Raw genomic sequence first — 17,204 nt, 5'->3', positions numbered from 1 at the left:
CCGCCCGCGCCCGCACTAGCCGCTGCCCCCGCCCTCCCGCTGCGCCTTCCCGCCGCGGGCTGGCCGCGCAGTCTGACCAACGGCCACTGAACCCTCGCGCCCGCGTTCCGGGCAGGTTCCTCCACAGTGGTGCGGGGATCCAGCTGTGAGATCCGCAGGAGCCCCGAGAGCCGAGAATGGCTGCCTCGGGGTGGGGGTGGGGGGACGCAGAACTGGTCTGGAGCAAGGCCGGGTCTGGGCACCCCCAGCCCCGACTGTGAGCGACCCTAGCGCCTAGCGCCGTCCTCCGTCCCGGCTCTGGTCTGACTCTGAGCCGGACCGGTGGCCCTGTATTGCCCCCCACTCCACTCACGGGTTGGGTTCGCTCCTGTCAGCGTATGGGACCAGTCGCTCTGGCCCGTGTCCCCATGTCCTTCAGGCCTGGCCAATCCCGCCCCGCCCTCACCAGGAACCTGACACCCACTCCCAAATTTGGGTTGAGAAAACAGATGTGGGGCGGCAACCAGAATCCCCTTCCCTCTGTGGTGGGAATCAAGAGTGGGGAGGTCCGGTTTCTGCAAGCTGAGATTGCTCAGAGGTCTGGGAACCTGGGTGGGGGGGGCTAAAGGGTCTCACGTGAGGATGGTAGCATTAGAGCTAATAATAGCTGAATGTGGGTAAAAGGTCATCCATGTGTCAGCTCTGCTGCTGTCCTCTGGTCTCCAGTGCTCAGGGTTGGGCAGCCCCACCCCGGGGCCCTCTTTGTACCCCCATTACTCCCCAGACCCCCACCCCAGTCCCTCTAGTGTGCATCCCTTCTAAGCTGGAGCCAGGGGGAGGGAGGGCCCGGGGCTCCAATGGGCAGAGTGGACAGAGTGGACCCTTAACTCCTCTCAAGCCTAGAGCACCAAATAACCATGCTTTTCAGAAGGGGAAGATGCAGCGCAGACCCGCGGTCACTTTGTCACCCTGTGTGCATTCCTTGGTTGGTACTTTCTGCTGTAGAGCTGGGACAAGGGTGTGAAGGAAGAAGCTTGTTTATTGTTTTAAGGTGCACAGCCCAGGGGTTCCCTCCCACCATTCTAGGGCTGTGGGGAGAGGTCAGCCTCCTCAACCCGTCTCACTCCAGGGCTCAGCCCAGTTCCCAGAGTCCCTTGCTCTTTGCCCTTCCCTCCAAGGTCCTGCCGTGGAGGCTTCAGGAGAGATCCATGCAGCTGGTGGCTGTGGAGAGTCAGGACGAGGGGTGGAGGCTGCTCAGCTGCCCCTTCTGCTGGAAGTAAAACTGGAACCGAGACTGGGCGTACTCCTGCGGGGGGGAACCCACCCCACAGACCTGTGAGAAGGGTTGGGACTAGCACAACCCGCCCCCACCAAGTCTGCCCACAGACTTCCTGGAAAGCATGAGGCCCCTGATGCCCCCCTTCCTCCCACCTAACCTGCCCACCTGGGTTACTCACCAGGTAACCAAATTCTATGGTGGACATAGATGCCTGGAGGATAGACCAGAGACCCCAAAAGAAATGGGATGCCAGAGCATACCTAAGGGGAGCAGGAGAAACAGGGGTTCAGAGCATACTTGGTATTACCTGGATTCCATCCCTGAGGTTGGCCAAGCCCCAGAACTCCAGCTTCTCCCCCATCGCCCTAACCCCAACCCCGTCCTGACTCTCACCACTCTCTATCAGCCTCGTCTATACTCTCTGCCCCCACCTGGCACTGGCACCTTACCTGCAGTCCCATGAGTTGGCCTGCCCGCCCCCTTCGTCAGCCCCCTTTCCTCTGCACCCTGCTCTACCCCTGCCCCCACCCATCTTTCCTCACCGATTAGCTTCTACCAGCAAATCTTCTTCCAGTTTCCTCTGCTCCTCTTGGGAGATGGTCTCACCTTTCTTGACCTCTGCCAGGTAATGGCGAATAAAATGGAGCTGAGATCAACAGACAAGAGTCAGGAAATGAGACTGGAGCATTTCCCAGTGAACATGCTTTTTCGCTATTCTTTTCAGACATCACCTTCCTCCTCCCTCAGGCCAGGTCCCGCTCCCCAGCCTCACGTCCACATACCTGCTGCCCCTGGCTTGGGTAGTCTGCAGGCTGTGCTTTGTAGAAAGGCCACTCGTCATGAGTATAATCATAAACCCACTCACAAAAATGGTTCCCAATGTCAAAGCCCCTGGGGGAATAAGGCAGACACTCAGTCCCCAAGTACCCTGGGCGGCTGGGATGCAGAGAGAAAGGCCTAGTGTGTTCCCGGCTGCTGTGGAAGCAGATCCACGGAGACCGCTCCCCTGACCCTTACCTGTAGTTGTAACTACTGTATTCAAAGTCGACTAGCATCAGTCTTTCGGTATTTTCTGGCTCTGAGAGCAACAAGATGTTCCCTGGGAGAAAGGGGCGCAGTTCTGGTCACTCCAGGGTCCTCTGGCCCCCCTCACCTAAGGTTAGGAGACTCAGATGCATTCTCCTACCTTCCTGGATGTCATTGTGACAGAAGACCACTGGTGATGGGGTAGAGTCTAGCAGCTTCCTGCAGGGGAGCAGGGGCACGAGTCTTGAGTAGGAGTGACTAGAGAAGGGTCAGTCACCCTCATGGGCCAGGCCTTGACCCCGCTCTCAGTAAATCCTGGGAAGGACCCCGTTAGGTGCCTGGCACTGCCCCCTGTGCTATTCTGTTCTCCCGCCCTGCCTTCCCTCACCTCAGGTTGCCCATCTCATCCTTCAGGCTGTACATCTCCAGCAGGTTCATCTGGGGAAGGCCAGTGTGGGGCAGGTCCTGGATCTGCTTTAGGTACCTGAAGCCCAAGGAATAAGATATGCTCGCTCTGTTATCCCCCCTACCTCCCCTATCTACCCCTTTCCTGTCACTGCAGGACTTGTCTGATGGATTTTTCTGACAGACTTGTCTGCCTTATTTGGAAGCCTGTTCTGGGAGAGACCATACTAGACACTGTGACCGTGATCCACTCAGTTGGAGGACACGTTCAGTTGCAGCCCAGGGTAGTACCTGCCAGCAGTAGGGTTCAGACCAGGTGTGCAGGAGCCCTGAGGAGCCTCCTGACTCACCGCTCCATGGTCCCAAATAGCCAGTGCGGCTCCTTAGTGAACGGCATCTCCATGCCATGGAACCGGGCCATCTTCGTGGCGATTTCTGCTGACAACACCGGCTCTCGAAGCTCACACGTTTTCAGTGGCCGGCTCTGCACCCAGGAACCTATCAGGGTGGTGAGGGGGCTGGGGCAGGAGGGGGAAGGGGTGGGGGAATGGGGGAAGTCAGGGTCTTGGGGAAAATGCCCTACCTGGGGTAAGGGGTGTGAAGGCACGCACTGGAAAGGGGAACAGGGGCTGGGGGGGAAGGAAGTGCCTCAGGGAGGTCAGGGCCGGGCTGAGCTCATACTGGGATGTACTGTTCCAGCCGGCCCTCTGGAAAGACTCCATAGAGCTGGGGCCCCAGCGACCGCTCCGCCAGGATGGCGAACATCACACTTTCGAGGACCAAGGAATCCACGCCCTGAAGGAAGACGTACAGCAAGGGGGGCAGAGCGGTGCAGACAAACGCAGGAGGGTCTCGGTCCCCTCCCATCGCCGCTTCACTTCCGGCTCGGCAGCCCGCAGACTCCAGAGCCCGGCTTTGATACGATCATTTACAAGGTGCTTAGCCCCAGCCCCGCTTGCCGGGAGGTCCTAACCCCACTGGCCACTGCGGCTCTCTCTCCCTCCTCACCTGCAGGATGGCCCCGTACAGCCGCAGCAGCACCTCGCGGGGCTCCTTGCCGACGCTGGGCAGGTGGTCCGGCAGCGAACAGCGGAAGAGCAGGTTACTCAGGCCTCCGCTGTAGACCCACACCGGGGGGCGCTCAGCCCGCGGTCGGCGGCACCCGCCCAGGGCCCCCTCCCCCTGCCGGGCTTCCCCCGCTTCCGCTCCCAGCCGGCCGGCCCCGCCCCCGCCCCGGCGCGCCGAGTTATCTTCATGGAAAGGGGTGTCCGGGGGGCCCAGGCTCGACCCCTGACCTCCCACCTCACAGGGTCAACCCTCAGCTGTTCGGGCCGCACTCGGCGCCAGGCCCCGCCCAAGTACTCCCGGCAGCACTGGTAGGCTCGGCGCTCGGCGTCACGCGACAGCGACGAGCTGCGCCGCCGGTTCGGGGCCGCGTCCGGGTACTGAGACTGCAGCAAGCCATCCTTGGCGAGGCGGCCGCCAACAGCCCCGCCTCCGACCACAGCTGTCCCCTCCGCAGCCATGGCGCGCCTGAGCCAAGCCCAAAGTCCAGCCGCGCTCAGCCCCCTTCGGGCAGACTCGGCTTCTTCCGGCTGCGCTCGGGTCTGCTTCCGGCCAGCCTGCTCGTCTCCGGTCATACTCGGGTCTTTCCGGCTCTTTTCGGCTCTTTGCGGCGGCGCTCGGCTCTCTCCGTGACCCTGATCGGGTACCCATTCCGAAGGCGAAATCCTGCGTGCTCAGGGTGTGTCCCGCCTCTGCTCGGGGCGAAGACCAATGACCTCTCTCTGTCGGCGGGGCCGCTGAAAAGACGGGCAGCTGTTTGGCCAGCGGCCGGAACCGAGGAAAAGAAGCGTGGGGGACAGTTGGGCGCGGTCCTCTGTGGCGCGTCGCGAGGACCGGTCACGTGGGCGGGGCGGGGTGGTCTCAGGCTGCGCGCTAGCTGTTCCGCCGGCTGGAGTAGGGTGAGCAGGGTGCTAAAGGGCAGGTGTATCTAGGGAGGTGCCGGTGAGCAGAGATATGCCTCCGCCAGCCTCGGGGAGCGGACCGGGCAGCGCAGGCGGTGGCAGCCCATCGCTGGATAGATTTGCACCCCAACCCTTCCGTCGGGCAAGTCCGAGCAAGCAGGACAGCGCCCGATCCTGCGTGTGGGCGCCACCTGGAGGAGGAGACAGAGAGTGTGTGTGACTCCACTCCAGGGAGTAGAGTGTGGAGCACACGGTAGGTACGGAATAAACATTTGTTGAGGGAATGAGAGTTTGGGACCCTTGGGACAATTCTCATGACTCCAGGTGCCGTCCATCCCTAATCACCGCTGGGGCTCTCCTGCTGGTTGAAGCGCACCTCTGAGAGGAAGCTCTTGTCGTGCTTGAAACTAATGTCTCTGTTACCCACTCGACTACCCTTCTTGCCTCCAGACCTAGGCCAGTTAGAACATCGAATCCAGGTGCAGGCACCTGGGGCTGCTCCTTGGACCACCTTGGCAGTTTGAGGACAGATCAGACTGCCTTCACCCTGATGGGGTCCCACCTAAAGTGCATAACTTACTGCATTTCTGCTTCTGCTGGAGACTGGAGTAGCAACTAGAATGACTTGACCCACAGGGACCTGTGGCATTGCGTCCTTTGGGATAAAAGAGACGGGCAGCTGACTAGAGTGTTATTTGATTTGAATAACCAGAAAGCAACAAAGAATTTGTGATCAGAAGGCAGATGTCAGTTGCTGCCATGGAAATCATGATCCCTCACTCCGTGTAAATCTGAGCCAGTTCTGAGACCTGGAGCCTGCTGTTTGAAAGGGAGGCTTGGTCCTTCAATGAAGGATCCTGTCATGCCACTGCAAGTGTATGAAAACAAAAATCCTCCAGTCCTCCCCCAGAGGGACCTAGAGCCACTTAAATACTTTACTTTGGGAAAGGGGCTATCCAGACCTTTCAAGAGCTGTTAGATACAGGATCTGAGATACAGGTACTTGTGCCAAGGTACCTGAAGCATCATGAAACACTGGTTCGAGGAGGGACTATGGAAGCCAGATAATAAAGAGAATCCTGACCCAAGTCCCGTGGTTACTTTTGGGTCCCTGTGCACACTTGGGATAATTATACCTAGTGGTGGGCAGAGCCTGTACATTGATTCCTGACCTGTGGAATCAGAATCATGGAAGGAAGAGCAAAGTGAAGCCCCTGAAACTACCCCGTCACCAACTCCCGTGCCCTCTAGAATACTGTAGTAGGATTCTCCCACAGAGAGTAGTGACACCGGGGCTTTTCCTTCCAGGAAGCAACTTTATTCCTGCCAGCATCACTCTGTTGGGTTCAAACCCAAAGAACTGAGCCCTGAATGCCTCATGGCATAGTTTCAAAATATATTTTTTACTTCTTTGTCTCCCATATATTGTAACACACAAGATGGTGAGGGATGTTGTCACATACGCATATAGCCAGGTTGCCTTTGCCTTGGGTTTTTTTTTTTTTTCCTTTCCTTGGGGAAGGGACTCTACCATAATACTAAAGCAGAAATTCCATTCCTGGTGGACTGCAGAGATTTGTCATTCTCAAAGACATAAAGCAGTGGTCATCGTTGCATCTTCAGTTCACCTGAATGGCCCCTGCAAAATCCAGGTGGATTCAGGTAGATGGTGGGGAGCCACCACAAGCTTGGCCAAGTAGTATCCCCAGTCACTGTGGCTGTGTCGAGTGAAACATTTTTACTGTACCTTCAATTCATGCATCTCTGGCACTTGGTAATACAGTTCTCGATTTGGTGAACATCTTTTCAATTTCATGTAATAAAAAGTAAATTCCCAAAAGCATTTCATGTTTTTATAGGAAGAACAGCCGAACATATTCATGGTCTTACTTCAAGCTGGTTTTAATTTTCCTTCTCCCCATCAAAATTTAATCCATTGAGCTCTTGATCATCCAGACAATCCACATCCCACTGATGACATCGTGCTAAGTGGACATGGTGAAGAGGGAAGTGACAAGTACTCGGTCCTTGATAAAATAACGCATGTCAGAGGATGAGAGAGAAATCCTCAGAAGTTGTGGAGGCTGGGGCCGCTGGGTAGCTCCGTTGGTGAAGGGTCTGACTCTTGGTTTTGGCTCAGTTCGAGATCTCACGGATCTGTGAGTTCGAGCTCCGCTAGGGCTCCTGTGCTGACAGCAAAGAGCCGGCTTGGGATTCTCTATTTCCCCCTCTTTCTGCCCCTCCCCCCATGCTCTCTCTCCATCTCTGAAATAAATAAATAAAAACTCAGAAGAAGTTGTGGAGCCTGTCATCAGTGAGGTTTTCAGGGTACACTGTTGTAGGGCTAGCCAGGGTATCACCTCTAAGGTGAGAAGTTGGTGCATCTTGCATGCCTATCACAAAGAAGCAGGCATAGCACTTGGTGCACCTCTGGGTTTTGGAGTCGGCATGTACCATACGTGGGGATACTGTTTCAACCCATTTGTTGGGTGACTTGGAAGACTGCCAGTTCTGAGTGGAGTCCAGCTCAAAGGAGGCCTCTGCTGATCCAGATTGGAGAATGAGTTCCCCTGCCACAAGCGAGTTGGGGCTGGGCTTATTTGTGGTAAATAGGGACCCTGTATGGCACCTTTGGCATGCTCCCAGAGATTTGCAGTGCACACCCTTAGGGTTTTGAAGCAAAGCCATGCCTGCTGCAGTAGAGAACTACTCACCACTTGAAAGCAGCTTCTGGCCCGCTGCTGGACCCAAGTAGAGACTTAGTGCCTGATTATGGGGCACCAAATGACCATGTGACCAAACTGCCTGTCCTGAACTAGTTCTTGACAGATCCACGAAGTCAACAGGTTAGGTAGGCTCAGTAGCAATTCATTGCACAGTGAAAAAGCATTGGATCCACGCTTGTTCAGAGAGCACTAGGCATTTGCAGGAAGAGGTGGCTGTGGCCCCCATGTCTCCTACCTTGTTGCATTGATGCCTCTATCTTAGGAGACAGGAAGAAAAGTTCAGATCTGGTTCACAGGTAGGTTGACAACTTAAAACGTTCACCGCTGCACTGCAGTCCCATTCAAAGTGGCTCTAAAGGAAAGTAAAGAGGGGAAATCCTCTGGAGGGCAGAGCTTCGAGCAGTACACTTGGATATCTACTTCGTAGGGAGGGGGTGGAGTGGACAGAGTAGCGGCCTAACGAAAGGATGCACATGAAGTTCTGAGTGGTGACAGATGTCTTGCTGGTTGGTCAGGGGGCTGGAAAGAGCAAGAGGGGAATATTGAAGACAAAGAATTCTGGAAAAGAAGATGAGTCTATGGAAGTCATCACAAATGTGTGCATCTTTGTCCCTCACGTTAATACCCACTGCAGAGGGATCACTGAGTGACAAAGTGGATGGATAGATGTCATCCAGCTTTTGTTCTTGGCTACCCTTGTGCTTATATGGTGAGCCTGTGAATGGAGTCGCCATGCTGGGAGGAGTGCAAGTTATGGTCACTAACATGGGCTCTCTCTTGTCAAGGCTTCTCTACATATTATTGTCACTGGATTTCTGACCTCTTAGCAGCCAGGATCAGTGCTGAGCTCCAATATGGCACCATCCCTAGATGACTCAGTGACAAGTTGGTTTCAGCAGATCCTTACCACCCAGGAGAGGGCATTGATTCATCATTACTGGAATTGACACCTACTGTGGCTCTGGGTTTCCTTTCCCATGTCCACATATCCACAATATCTCAGAGTAGCATCACTATCCAGGCACTTAGAGAATCCTAGATTCACTAACATGGGATCATGTATAACATCACCTTGGGCCAAGAAACGCAGTTTGCCAGGAAAGAGACACAGTGATGTATGAAGTGGCACGGGAGTCACCACATCTCTGATGTCCTGCACTGTCCACAGGCAGCCCATCTAATAGATGGAATGACCATCGTTCTAGCAAAGATCCCAGCTCTGGGATGGTAGCCTGAGGAATTTGGATACATACACCGAATGAAAGCCCAGCATATGGTGCTGTGCCCCAGTAGATGCATATATGGACCCAGGAACAAAGACACAGGTGCAAGAACCCAGGGGTTGGGATATCTCTCACCATCATGCTCAGTGACCCGTCTGTAGGATTTGCCCACTGTCTCTGCAACTTACACTCTGCTGGATCTGACCCCTGGCTCCCAGGGAGGGAACACTTCCATGAGGGGGCTCCACTGGTTCTAGGGAAGGGCACTCACACCCAGCCTCTGTCTGAACATTCTATAGGGTCATTTTGAGCTCCTCGTGTTTGTGAACCAGCAGGCAAAGAAGGAGGGGATAATTGATCCTGATGATTATGAGGAGAGAGGGTACTTAGGGGGCCTTCAAGGGTTTGTCTGGTACTTTGAGGATTTATTTTGAGGGTCTGTTTTGTTGCTCCCATGCCAAGTGACAACAGTGAAAAGGCATTTTTAGCAGCCTCAGCCTGCCAAGGGCAAGGGAGCCAAGGGCTCAGAACCCCCAGGAATGAAAGTCTGGGTAACTTCACCAAATGCTGGCTGAGGGTCAGGGAAGTCTGGAACAGGCAGAGAAGGGAGATAATAATGAGTATCAGTTATAGCCTTAGGAGCAGCTGCAATAGTATGGGCAGTTTTTGTTCTATTAAGTCTTTTGTAGAGGTTGTGATCAGCCTTCACCTTGAAGAATCATGACAGATTGGACTTAATGTGGCGCCCAAGTAGATCTGAGGGCTGTAAGACTGGTGTCTTGACTAATGCCTTCAGCTTTTAGTTACAGTGAGTTTACAGAGCTGCTTCCCTGGCACCTGCTGTGTATCCACACTTTCTGCTCCAGCCCTGCGCTGATACCACAGGAGCCCGCTTGACCTGCATAGCAGCACAGCCCAGGTCTCTAGAGGCAACCCCAGGGCCTGGGCACAGGAGGCAGTGGGTGAGTAGTTGGGGAATCCAAGGAGACATTCTGTATGTACACTTCCCAGTCGGTTCTGGTGAAGTCAGGTTTGTTACCCAGAGCAGTGACCTATGTTTTGATTCCTTCTTTCTGGTCTCTCTCACTCCCTCTCTCACTTCTGTTTCATGAGATCACTTCCTGAGCAAACCACTTATACCCAAGTCTTTGTCTTAGGGTCTGCTTTCAGAAGAACCCAAACAAAGACACACAATAAAAGAACAAAGATTTTTGCCAATGTATATCCACAAAACATACTGGAGAATGTGTGTGGGAATGGATTACAAGGATACAAAGCCAAGAACAAATTGTAGATTAGTTCAAATTTATTGACATGAGTGTACTTAACTCCAAACAGATTCTGGACCCAGTGTTTGGCTGAAGCCCTGGGATAAGCACTTACTGTGCCTCGTTGGCAGCCTGCACTGTGAGAAGGTGAGAATGTGCTGGAACAAATTTGTCATGCATCTAACAGGCACCGGTCTCCTGTCTCTGTTTCTCTTCATTAATCCATTATGTTGATTAAAAAATATGTTAGGTAGATTCTGTCATGAATTTCTGTTCAAGATGGTGAAGGGCTATAATATATTTGAGATGTGTTGGGTCTGTTATGTCTGTGAGCCCTAACCGGTCTCATTTGTGCCCCTGACTCAGTTGGCTCCCATATGCTTGTGCTGGAATAGCAACTGGCCCTGGCTTAGGATTCTTGGGTTGCTGTTAGTTTTCCCTTGCCACTGTAACAAAGTACCACCACCTGGGTGGCTTAAAACAACAGAAATGTGCTCTCACAGTCCTGGAGGCCACAAGTTTGCAATCAGGGTCACTGGGCTGACATCAAGGTGGCAGCAGGGCTGCTCTGAGGGAGAGTCCATTCTTTGCCTCTCCTGGCCTCTGGTGGCGTCTGGTAGCCTTAGCATGTGGCTGTCCCAGTCCAGGCTCTGCATCCAGGGTCAACTTCGCTTCCTCCTCTTCTGACTGTGTGATATCCTTCAGCTTCTCTTCTAAGGAAACTTATGATTACATTAGGGCCAACCTGGGTAATCCAGGATCATCTCCTCATCTGAAAATCTTTAATTTGATCTCCTCTGTGAAGATCCTTTTTCCAAATAAGGTCACACTGACAGGTTTTGGGGTAGGATGTGGATGTCCCTTGGGACATGATTTTTCTCCCTGACTGAAAACCAGGGTTCTAAAATTATAGAGGAACAGGAGACTAGATATTGGGGGACAACTGGCAGTTTCTGCCACAGGACACTCTTTGGCCATTCTTGTTATGTGTGCCCTCTCCCGTACCCGGAACAAGCTCACTTTAGTCCTGAGGGAGGCCGTTTGTAAAAGTTCCAACAGTTGCAGCATCCCGCTCACCTTTGTTCAAACCAGTGCTTTTAAAATGAAATGATATGTTATTTGTCTTCCCAACATAATCAATGTACAATAGTTTATAAATTCAGTGATTTATAAACTGAAAAATATTGTTTGTGTCCCAAATATGAAAAGAAAAAGTAATGATAGGATAAAACAATAAAACATCTGTTTAGAAAAGGCAACATAGGAAACATATAGTAGTCTATGGTCTATGGCAATTTCCAAATCCTATTAAGCATAAATAATGAAGGCTCTTACCCGGGGGGGCGGGGGGGAGAGAAAGTGCCTTGTTTTGACAGCCCCTGGCTCAGTCCTTTGGGATGTCCTTCCTTTTTTTGTTGTGCTTCATTTTTACATCTGGGGAGGGCACTGAAGACTACACTCTTGTATACTACCCAGCAGGCTACTTGTGTAGAATAACTTCGGGGCGGGACCCTATTGTAGTTTTCTGGAACTCTTTCTCTGAGTTGATCCTCTCTCTCTCTCTCCCTCCCCCCCTTATCTCCTTATCTGAAAATTCCAAATACCTTGGCCTCTGCAAGCTCTGACTCCGTCTTCTAAATGCATCAGGACTGCCACACTCTGATTGGACTGTCCTTCCTGCAGTCTGGAAGTTCCTCCATATGGAGAAGGAGGGAAATCGTAGGCTTTATATCATTGATTCCCTTTATCTTAGGGAACACAGTCCTGTGCTATCCTTTGTCCAATGTCTTAAAATAGTTGCTCCCTATATTTTGTTCAGTTTTCTGGGGTTTCCTACCCACCCCCTTTGGCAGGAAGGCAAGTCTGATAGCTGTTATTCCATAATGGTTGGAAGCCATTAAAAAATAATAAATAATTCTTTAAAAAATCACAAACAATTGTTGAATGTTGTAAAGTCCACATCTATTGAGATGCTCGTGCCAATTTCCTTTTAGTCTATGAACGTATTGGGTTACCATTGGAAGTGAAAGTGAGATATTGAACCATCCTTGGATTGCTGGGTTAAACGTCATGTGATCAGAATGCATTTGCAAATATAAACTGTTGAGTTTCATTATCTGTTGGGAGCTGCAAAGATTCAGCTGCTTGGCCATTTGCTAGCCAGATATGTCACTCTCTGAAGGGAGTTGCAAAAATAGGCAGGGGAGTGCCACTCCCTGTCAGAGGAGAAGCCAGAAGAACAAAGATCAATCGCCCACAGGCAGGGTGGTATCGGCCCTTCAGTGCTGTGCTAAAAACTTTAGTTTATTTCCTTCTTTACCCTAGCCTAAATCACTTAACCCTGTTTCCTAGCAACGACCTAGGTCAGCTGCCTTGTTCTCCCGCCTAAAAAGCTTTATAAGATACGGTGTTTGCTGAATAAAGAAAGGAAAGGCTTGATCAGAAACAGTGTGTTGTGTCCTTACTCTCTGTGCTCCCCCTTCCTACCCTTTCTCTCCCTCTCTCAGGATCAAGAACCTGCAAGGATTTTCCGCCCTGCTGGCCGGGGCGGGACCCGACAATTATCTAGTATTTTGTTGGGATATTTGTATATATGCTTATAAGTAAAATAGACATATCATTAATTATCTTGAGCTAGTCTTACATATTGTAGTCTCTTTTCATAAAATGAATGCAGGTGTAATATGGCAAACTAGATTCCTAAATAGAACTTCCTAATGAAAATGTTTTGGAGGGTTTTTTTTTTTTTTTTGATAGATAGAGAAAGAGAGAGCATGCAAAAACACGAGAAGGGCAGAGGGAGAGGAAGAGAGAGAATCTTAAGCAGGCTCCATGCTGGGCTTCATGTGGGGCTCAGTCTCATGGCCTGAGCTGAAATCAAGAGTCAGAGGTTAACTAACTGAGCCATCCAGTACCCCATAAAATGAAGGATAAACCAAAAATAACAAGTGTTGTCAAGGATGTGAAGAAAAGAGAATCTTAATGCATTGTTGGTGAGAAAGCAAACTGGTATAGCCACTGTGAAAACAGTTATGTGGGTTACTCAAAAATTAAGAATAGAAATACCATATGATCCACTAATCAATACTGGGTATTTGCCCAAAGAGAACAAAAACACTGATTCAAAAAGATATATATGCCTATATGTTTATTGCAGCATTATTTAGAATAATCAGGATGTGGAAGCAGCCAATGACAGATGAATGGATAACAAAGATGTGATATATACACATATATTTTATACACACATACAGGTAAAATATCTTAAATAAATATATATATATATATATATATATATACACACACACATATGCATATAATGGATTATTGCTCAGCAATAAAAAAGAATGAGATCTTGCATTTGTGACAACATGGATGGCCCCAGAGGGTATTATTCTAAGTGAAATAAGTGAAACAGAGAAATGCACATACCATATTATTTCACTTATATATGGAATCTAAAAAACAAAACAAACAAAGAAACAAACAAAAAACAGAAACAGACCCATAAATACGGAGAATAAACTGATGGTTGCTGGAGCGATGGGGGTGGGGGGCTGGGCAGAATGGGTGAAGGGGAGTGAGAGATACAGGCTTCCAGTTACGGGATAAATGGGCATGTGAGGGAATACAAGGCACAGCCCAGGGCACACAGTCAGTGGCATTGTCATAGCACTGCACGGTGACAGATGGTGAGCATAGCGTAGTGCCCAGACGAGTCCAATTTCTATAGCGTACACCTGAAACTAATGTAACATTGTGTGTCAACGACTTCAATAAGAGAATGTAAGAGAAACTATTTTCTTAAAAAGTGTTTTCAAAAATCATGGATGATCTATTAAGTAAATAAGGGACTAAGTAAGATGGGAGGCCAGAGGGCCGGTGGAGCACAGCACAGTGTGTTTGATCAGAGGCATTTGGTGAGCAGGGAGGACTTGGATTTGGGTTTTTTTAGCCTGTGCTAAAAGTAAATAGTTTAATAGTGTCCTCCCCCGAATGCATACCCACCCAGAACCTCAGAATGTGACCTTATTGGGGCACCTTGCTGGCTCAGTCAGTAGAGTGTGCAACTCTTGATCTTAAGGTCACGAGTTCATGCTTCTCCTTGGGCATGGAGCCTACCAAGAAAAAAATCTACTTTTATTTAGAAATAGTGTCTTTGCAGATAAAATTAGTTAAAATATAGTCACACTGGATTAGGGTGGGTCCTAATCTGATTACTGGTATCCTTATAATAAGAGGGAAATTCGAGTGGCTCAGTCATTAAGCATCTGACTTTGGCTCAGGTCATGATCTCGTAATTTGTGAGTTCGAGTCCCACTTTGGGTGAGCTTGTGCCCTGCTTCAGGTGAGTTTGAGCTCTGCTTTGGGCAAGTCCTGCTTCTCTCTCTCTTTCTCTTCCCTCTCTCCACCCTTGCTCACTTGTGCCCCCCATTAAAATTTTTTTAAAAATAGAAACTAATTTTAAAAAATAGGGAAATTTGGACACAGAAACAAAAACCTAGGAGAGAAGGTCATGAGACAACGTAGGCAGAGATCGGAGAGATGCATTTATGAACCAAGGAGCTGGCAACCTCCAGAAGCTGGGAAGAGGCAAGGGAGGTCATTCTAGAGCCTTTGGAGAGAGTCTGGCCCTACTAACATGTTGAGTTGGGGCTTCTGGCCTCCAGAAATATGAGAGAACAAATTTCTGTTGTTTGAAGCCACCAACCTTGGGGCACTTTTTCATGGTAGCCCTGGAAAATGAATACGTACCTTTTGAAATGTACAAGACAGACAAATCAGAGTCTGTTAAGGAGGAGAGTTTAATAAGAAACCAATCTTCTGCAAACTTTGGACTTCAAAGAGTTAAACCCTCAGTATTAGGGTGAATTAGAGAAATACTCTGTCCTTTGGGGAGTGCAAAGAAAATTGTTTCAAATTTGGGTAAAGTGAAGTGTGTGTGTGTGTGTGTGTGTGTGTGTGTGTGTGCGCGTGCGCGCGCGCGCAAGACAGAGACAGATACAGAGACAGAGATGCTGACAACTTAGGACAAGAAGCCAGCCCTCATATAGATTGGCAGTTCAAGTTCCTATGGTCAGGGTGGTCCAAGAACCTTTCAATTGGACATGGAATATAGAGTGACCTCAGGTTGCTAATGCCTATAGGTGCCTGGTGGAAACAAATACAAACTCTTTGATGGTTTTTACCTCCTCTAGACCACAGAGTTTCTCAAGAATGCAATTCCAAGGCTAACAAGCATCCCTAAGTTAAAAAACAAAATAATGAAGCAGCAAGATAATGAGGGATCATGAGAGCAAATCAACAGTAACCAGAGACAGCACGCTTTGGGTGATGAAATTATCAAATGTGTTACAAAAGGCCCATGTTCAATATAATTTAAGTAATAAATGGTAAGTCTGAAAACGTGTGGAGACTGAGACACTATGAAGAATAAACAAACTTTTTGAAGAGAAGTTCCAGACAAAGTTCTAAAATAAAAGTTTTAATTTAGTTTATGTTTTACTTGAATTTTAATTTCAAATAAATGTAAAACTCAGTGACAGCAGATACTAAACAGTTGAAGAGAGAATGAACTAAGAGAGAAATGAGAATCCGTTATCCTGAATATTGCCTGGAAGAGGTATAGGCATTAGGAGCCACAGAGGCTAGAAGGAGAAGGCCTACCGGGTCCGAGTGGGGCCCCCAGGGAGAAGGAGGAAATGGGGCAGGCGATATTCAAGGACATGTTGGCTGTGAAATTTCTAGATTGAGGAAACTGTATGGAGAAATCTATACGGTTAAGAGGCTCCGGGAGTGGCTGTGTGGCTGAGTTGGATACGCGTCTGATTCTTGATCTTGGCTCAGGTCATGATCTCATGATTCGTGAGTTCGAGCACCATGTCAGGTTCTGAGCTGACAGCCTGGAGCCTGCTTAAGATTCTCTGTCTCTCTCACTCAGCCCCTCTCCCTCTCACTCTCTCTCTGTGTTTCTCTCTCAAAAATAAATAAATAAACATTAAAAAAAGATCAATAAACCTCAGGCAGACAAAAACATAAAAACAAATGGACACCTGGAGCCACTATATTAAAACTCTAGAAGCCCGAAGACAAAGAAGGTCCTAAATGCAGCTGGAGAGGAAAGAGAAATGGTCTTCAAGAGAATGACGAACTGAGAAATGACTTCTCGAAGCAACAAGGCAATTTAGAAGAAGACATCAGAAGGATACCTTTGAGATATTGGTGGTAGCTAATTACCTGACATAGATTTCTATATGCAGTAAAGTGATCTTTTAGGAGTTAGGGCAAATTAAAGACTTTCCTAGACAAATGGGGAGTTTACCACACAGAGCTCTCAAAAAAGAAAATGCTAAAAAATGTATGTCAGGAAAGAAAAAAGGTAAATAGAAGGTCTGAGGTGCAAAGAAGAAAGAACACAGAAGGAGGTAAACATTTGGGTAAATCCAAGTAAACATTGACTATTTAAAGCAAAAATAACAATTCCTTGTGTGTCTCTAAAAGGAAATTTTATTTATTTATTTATTTATTTATTTATTTATTTTCTAATGTTTTATTTTAATTTTGAGAGAAAGAGCAGCGGAGGGTCAGAGAGAGAGGGAGACACCGAATCTGAGGAAGACTCCAGGCTCTGAGCTGTCAGCATGGAGCCTGATGCAGGGCTCAAACTCACAAACCATGAGATCATGACCTGAGGTGAAGTCGGACACTTAACCAACTGAGCCACCAGGTGCCTCTCTTCTGTATTCAATTTTTATATAACTGTCTTTGGGTATCTTACTCTCTATGAAGAAATGTTTTAAGGCAGTGAGATTTCAGAGATTGTTGCTATTTCCTAAGAGCAACAATCCCTTAAAAATCTTGAACTCTGATTTATTGTCATAACCATTTTCCTCATTGGTATAAATCTGTTTTCTGAAAGTTATAACTATCTGTGAGATTTCTTTCTTAAACCAGAAGAAGGATATTCTTTTACTGTCTTTTCCTTGAAGAGATAACAATATTGTAAACCCCACGACTTTGGATTCCTTGTTTACTCCTAGATTATGCTTGCTTGCTGATGGAAATGATCCAGAAGAGAAGGAGATACTGATGATGCAAGAGAAAGGAGCTTGAATGGCAATGAAAACAGTTAGAGGGTCACCAGACTGGAGGTCTGTGGTTTTAGAACATGGCCCCCAATTCCTTGACACTCCTCCTACTGAGAGGTGGGTCTATGACCTCTCTCTTGAATCTGGAGAGTCTTGGGACTACTTTGACCAATAGGTATGAAATTCATATGGCAGAAATGGTGCCATATGACTCTCAAAGCTATATCAGAAGAGATAATGCAG

The 17,204-nt window shown here is 48.9% G+C and overlaps 2 protein-coding genes and 1 long non-coding RNA gene across 3 annotated transcripts in view; 1 reads left to right on the top strand and 2 right to left on the bottom strand.

The window, feature by feature from the left end:
* The window catches only part of CPT1B (carnitine palmitoyltransferase 1B), an 8,274-nt gene extending 7,567 nt beyond the window's left edge, over positions 1–707 (bottom strand). The window contains exon 1 of the mRNA XM_029953181.1: positions 353–707. The gene's annotated coding sequence lies outside the window, so the exon portion shown is untranslated. The remainder of the gene's footprint in view (positions 1–352) is intronic.
* LOC115303410 lies at positions 88–1,916 on the top strand. The gene is made up of 2 exons (XR_003914035.1): positions 88–577; positions 908–1,916. It is a non-coding gene; the product is annotated as an uncharacterized LOC115303410 (long non-coding RNA).
* On the bottom strand, positions 999–4,296 carry CHKB (choline kinase beta). Its single transcript, XM_029953182.1, has 11 exons — positions 3,992–4,296; positions 3,698–3,806; positions 3,371–3,484; positions 3,040–3,173; positions 2,673–2,768; positions 2,445–2,503; positions 2,276–2,357; positions 2,041–2,149; positions 1,801–1,904; positions 1,437–1,518; positions 999–1,285 (listed from the first exon to the last, which is right to left on the bottom strand). Exons 1-11 carry the CDS (start codon positions 4,213–4,215, stop codon positions 1,211–1,213), a joined length of 1,188 nt encoding a protein of 395 aa, XP_029809042.1. The 5' UTR covers positions 4,216–4,296; the 3' UTR covers positions 999–1,210.
* Between the last annotated feature and the right edge of the window lie 12,908 nt (positions 4,297–17,204).

The sequence above is a fragment of the Suricata suricatta genome, chromosome 10 (genome assembly GCF_006229205.1).
Source record: "Suricata suricatta isolate VVHF042 chromosome 10, meerkat_22Aug2017_6uvM2_HiC, whole genome shotgun sequence".
Taxonomy (NCBI): Eukaryota; Metazoa; Chordata; class Mammalia; order Carnivora; family Herpestidae; genus Suricata; species Suricata suricatta.
Note: the sequence above shows the minus strand (reverse complement) of the source record. Positions and strands in the feature narration are given on the sequence as shown.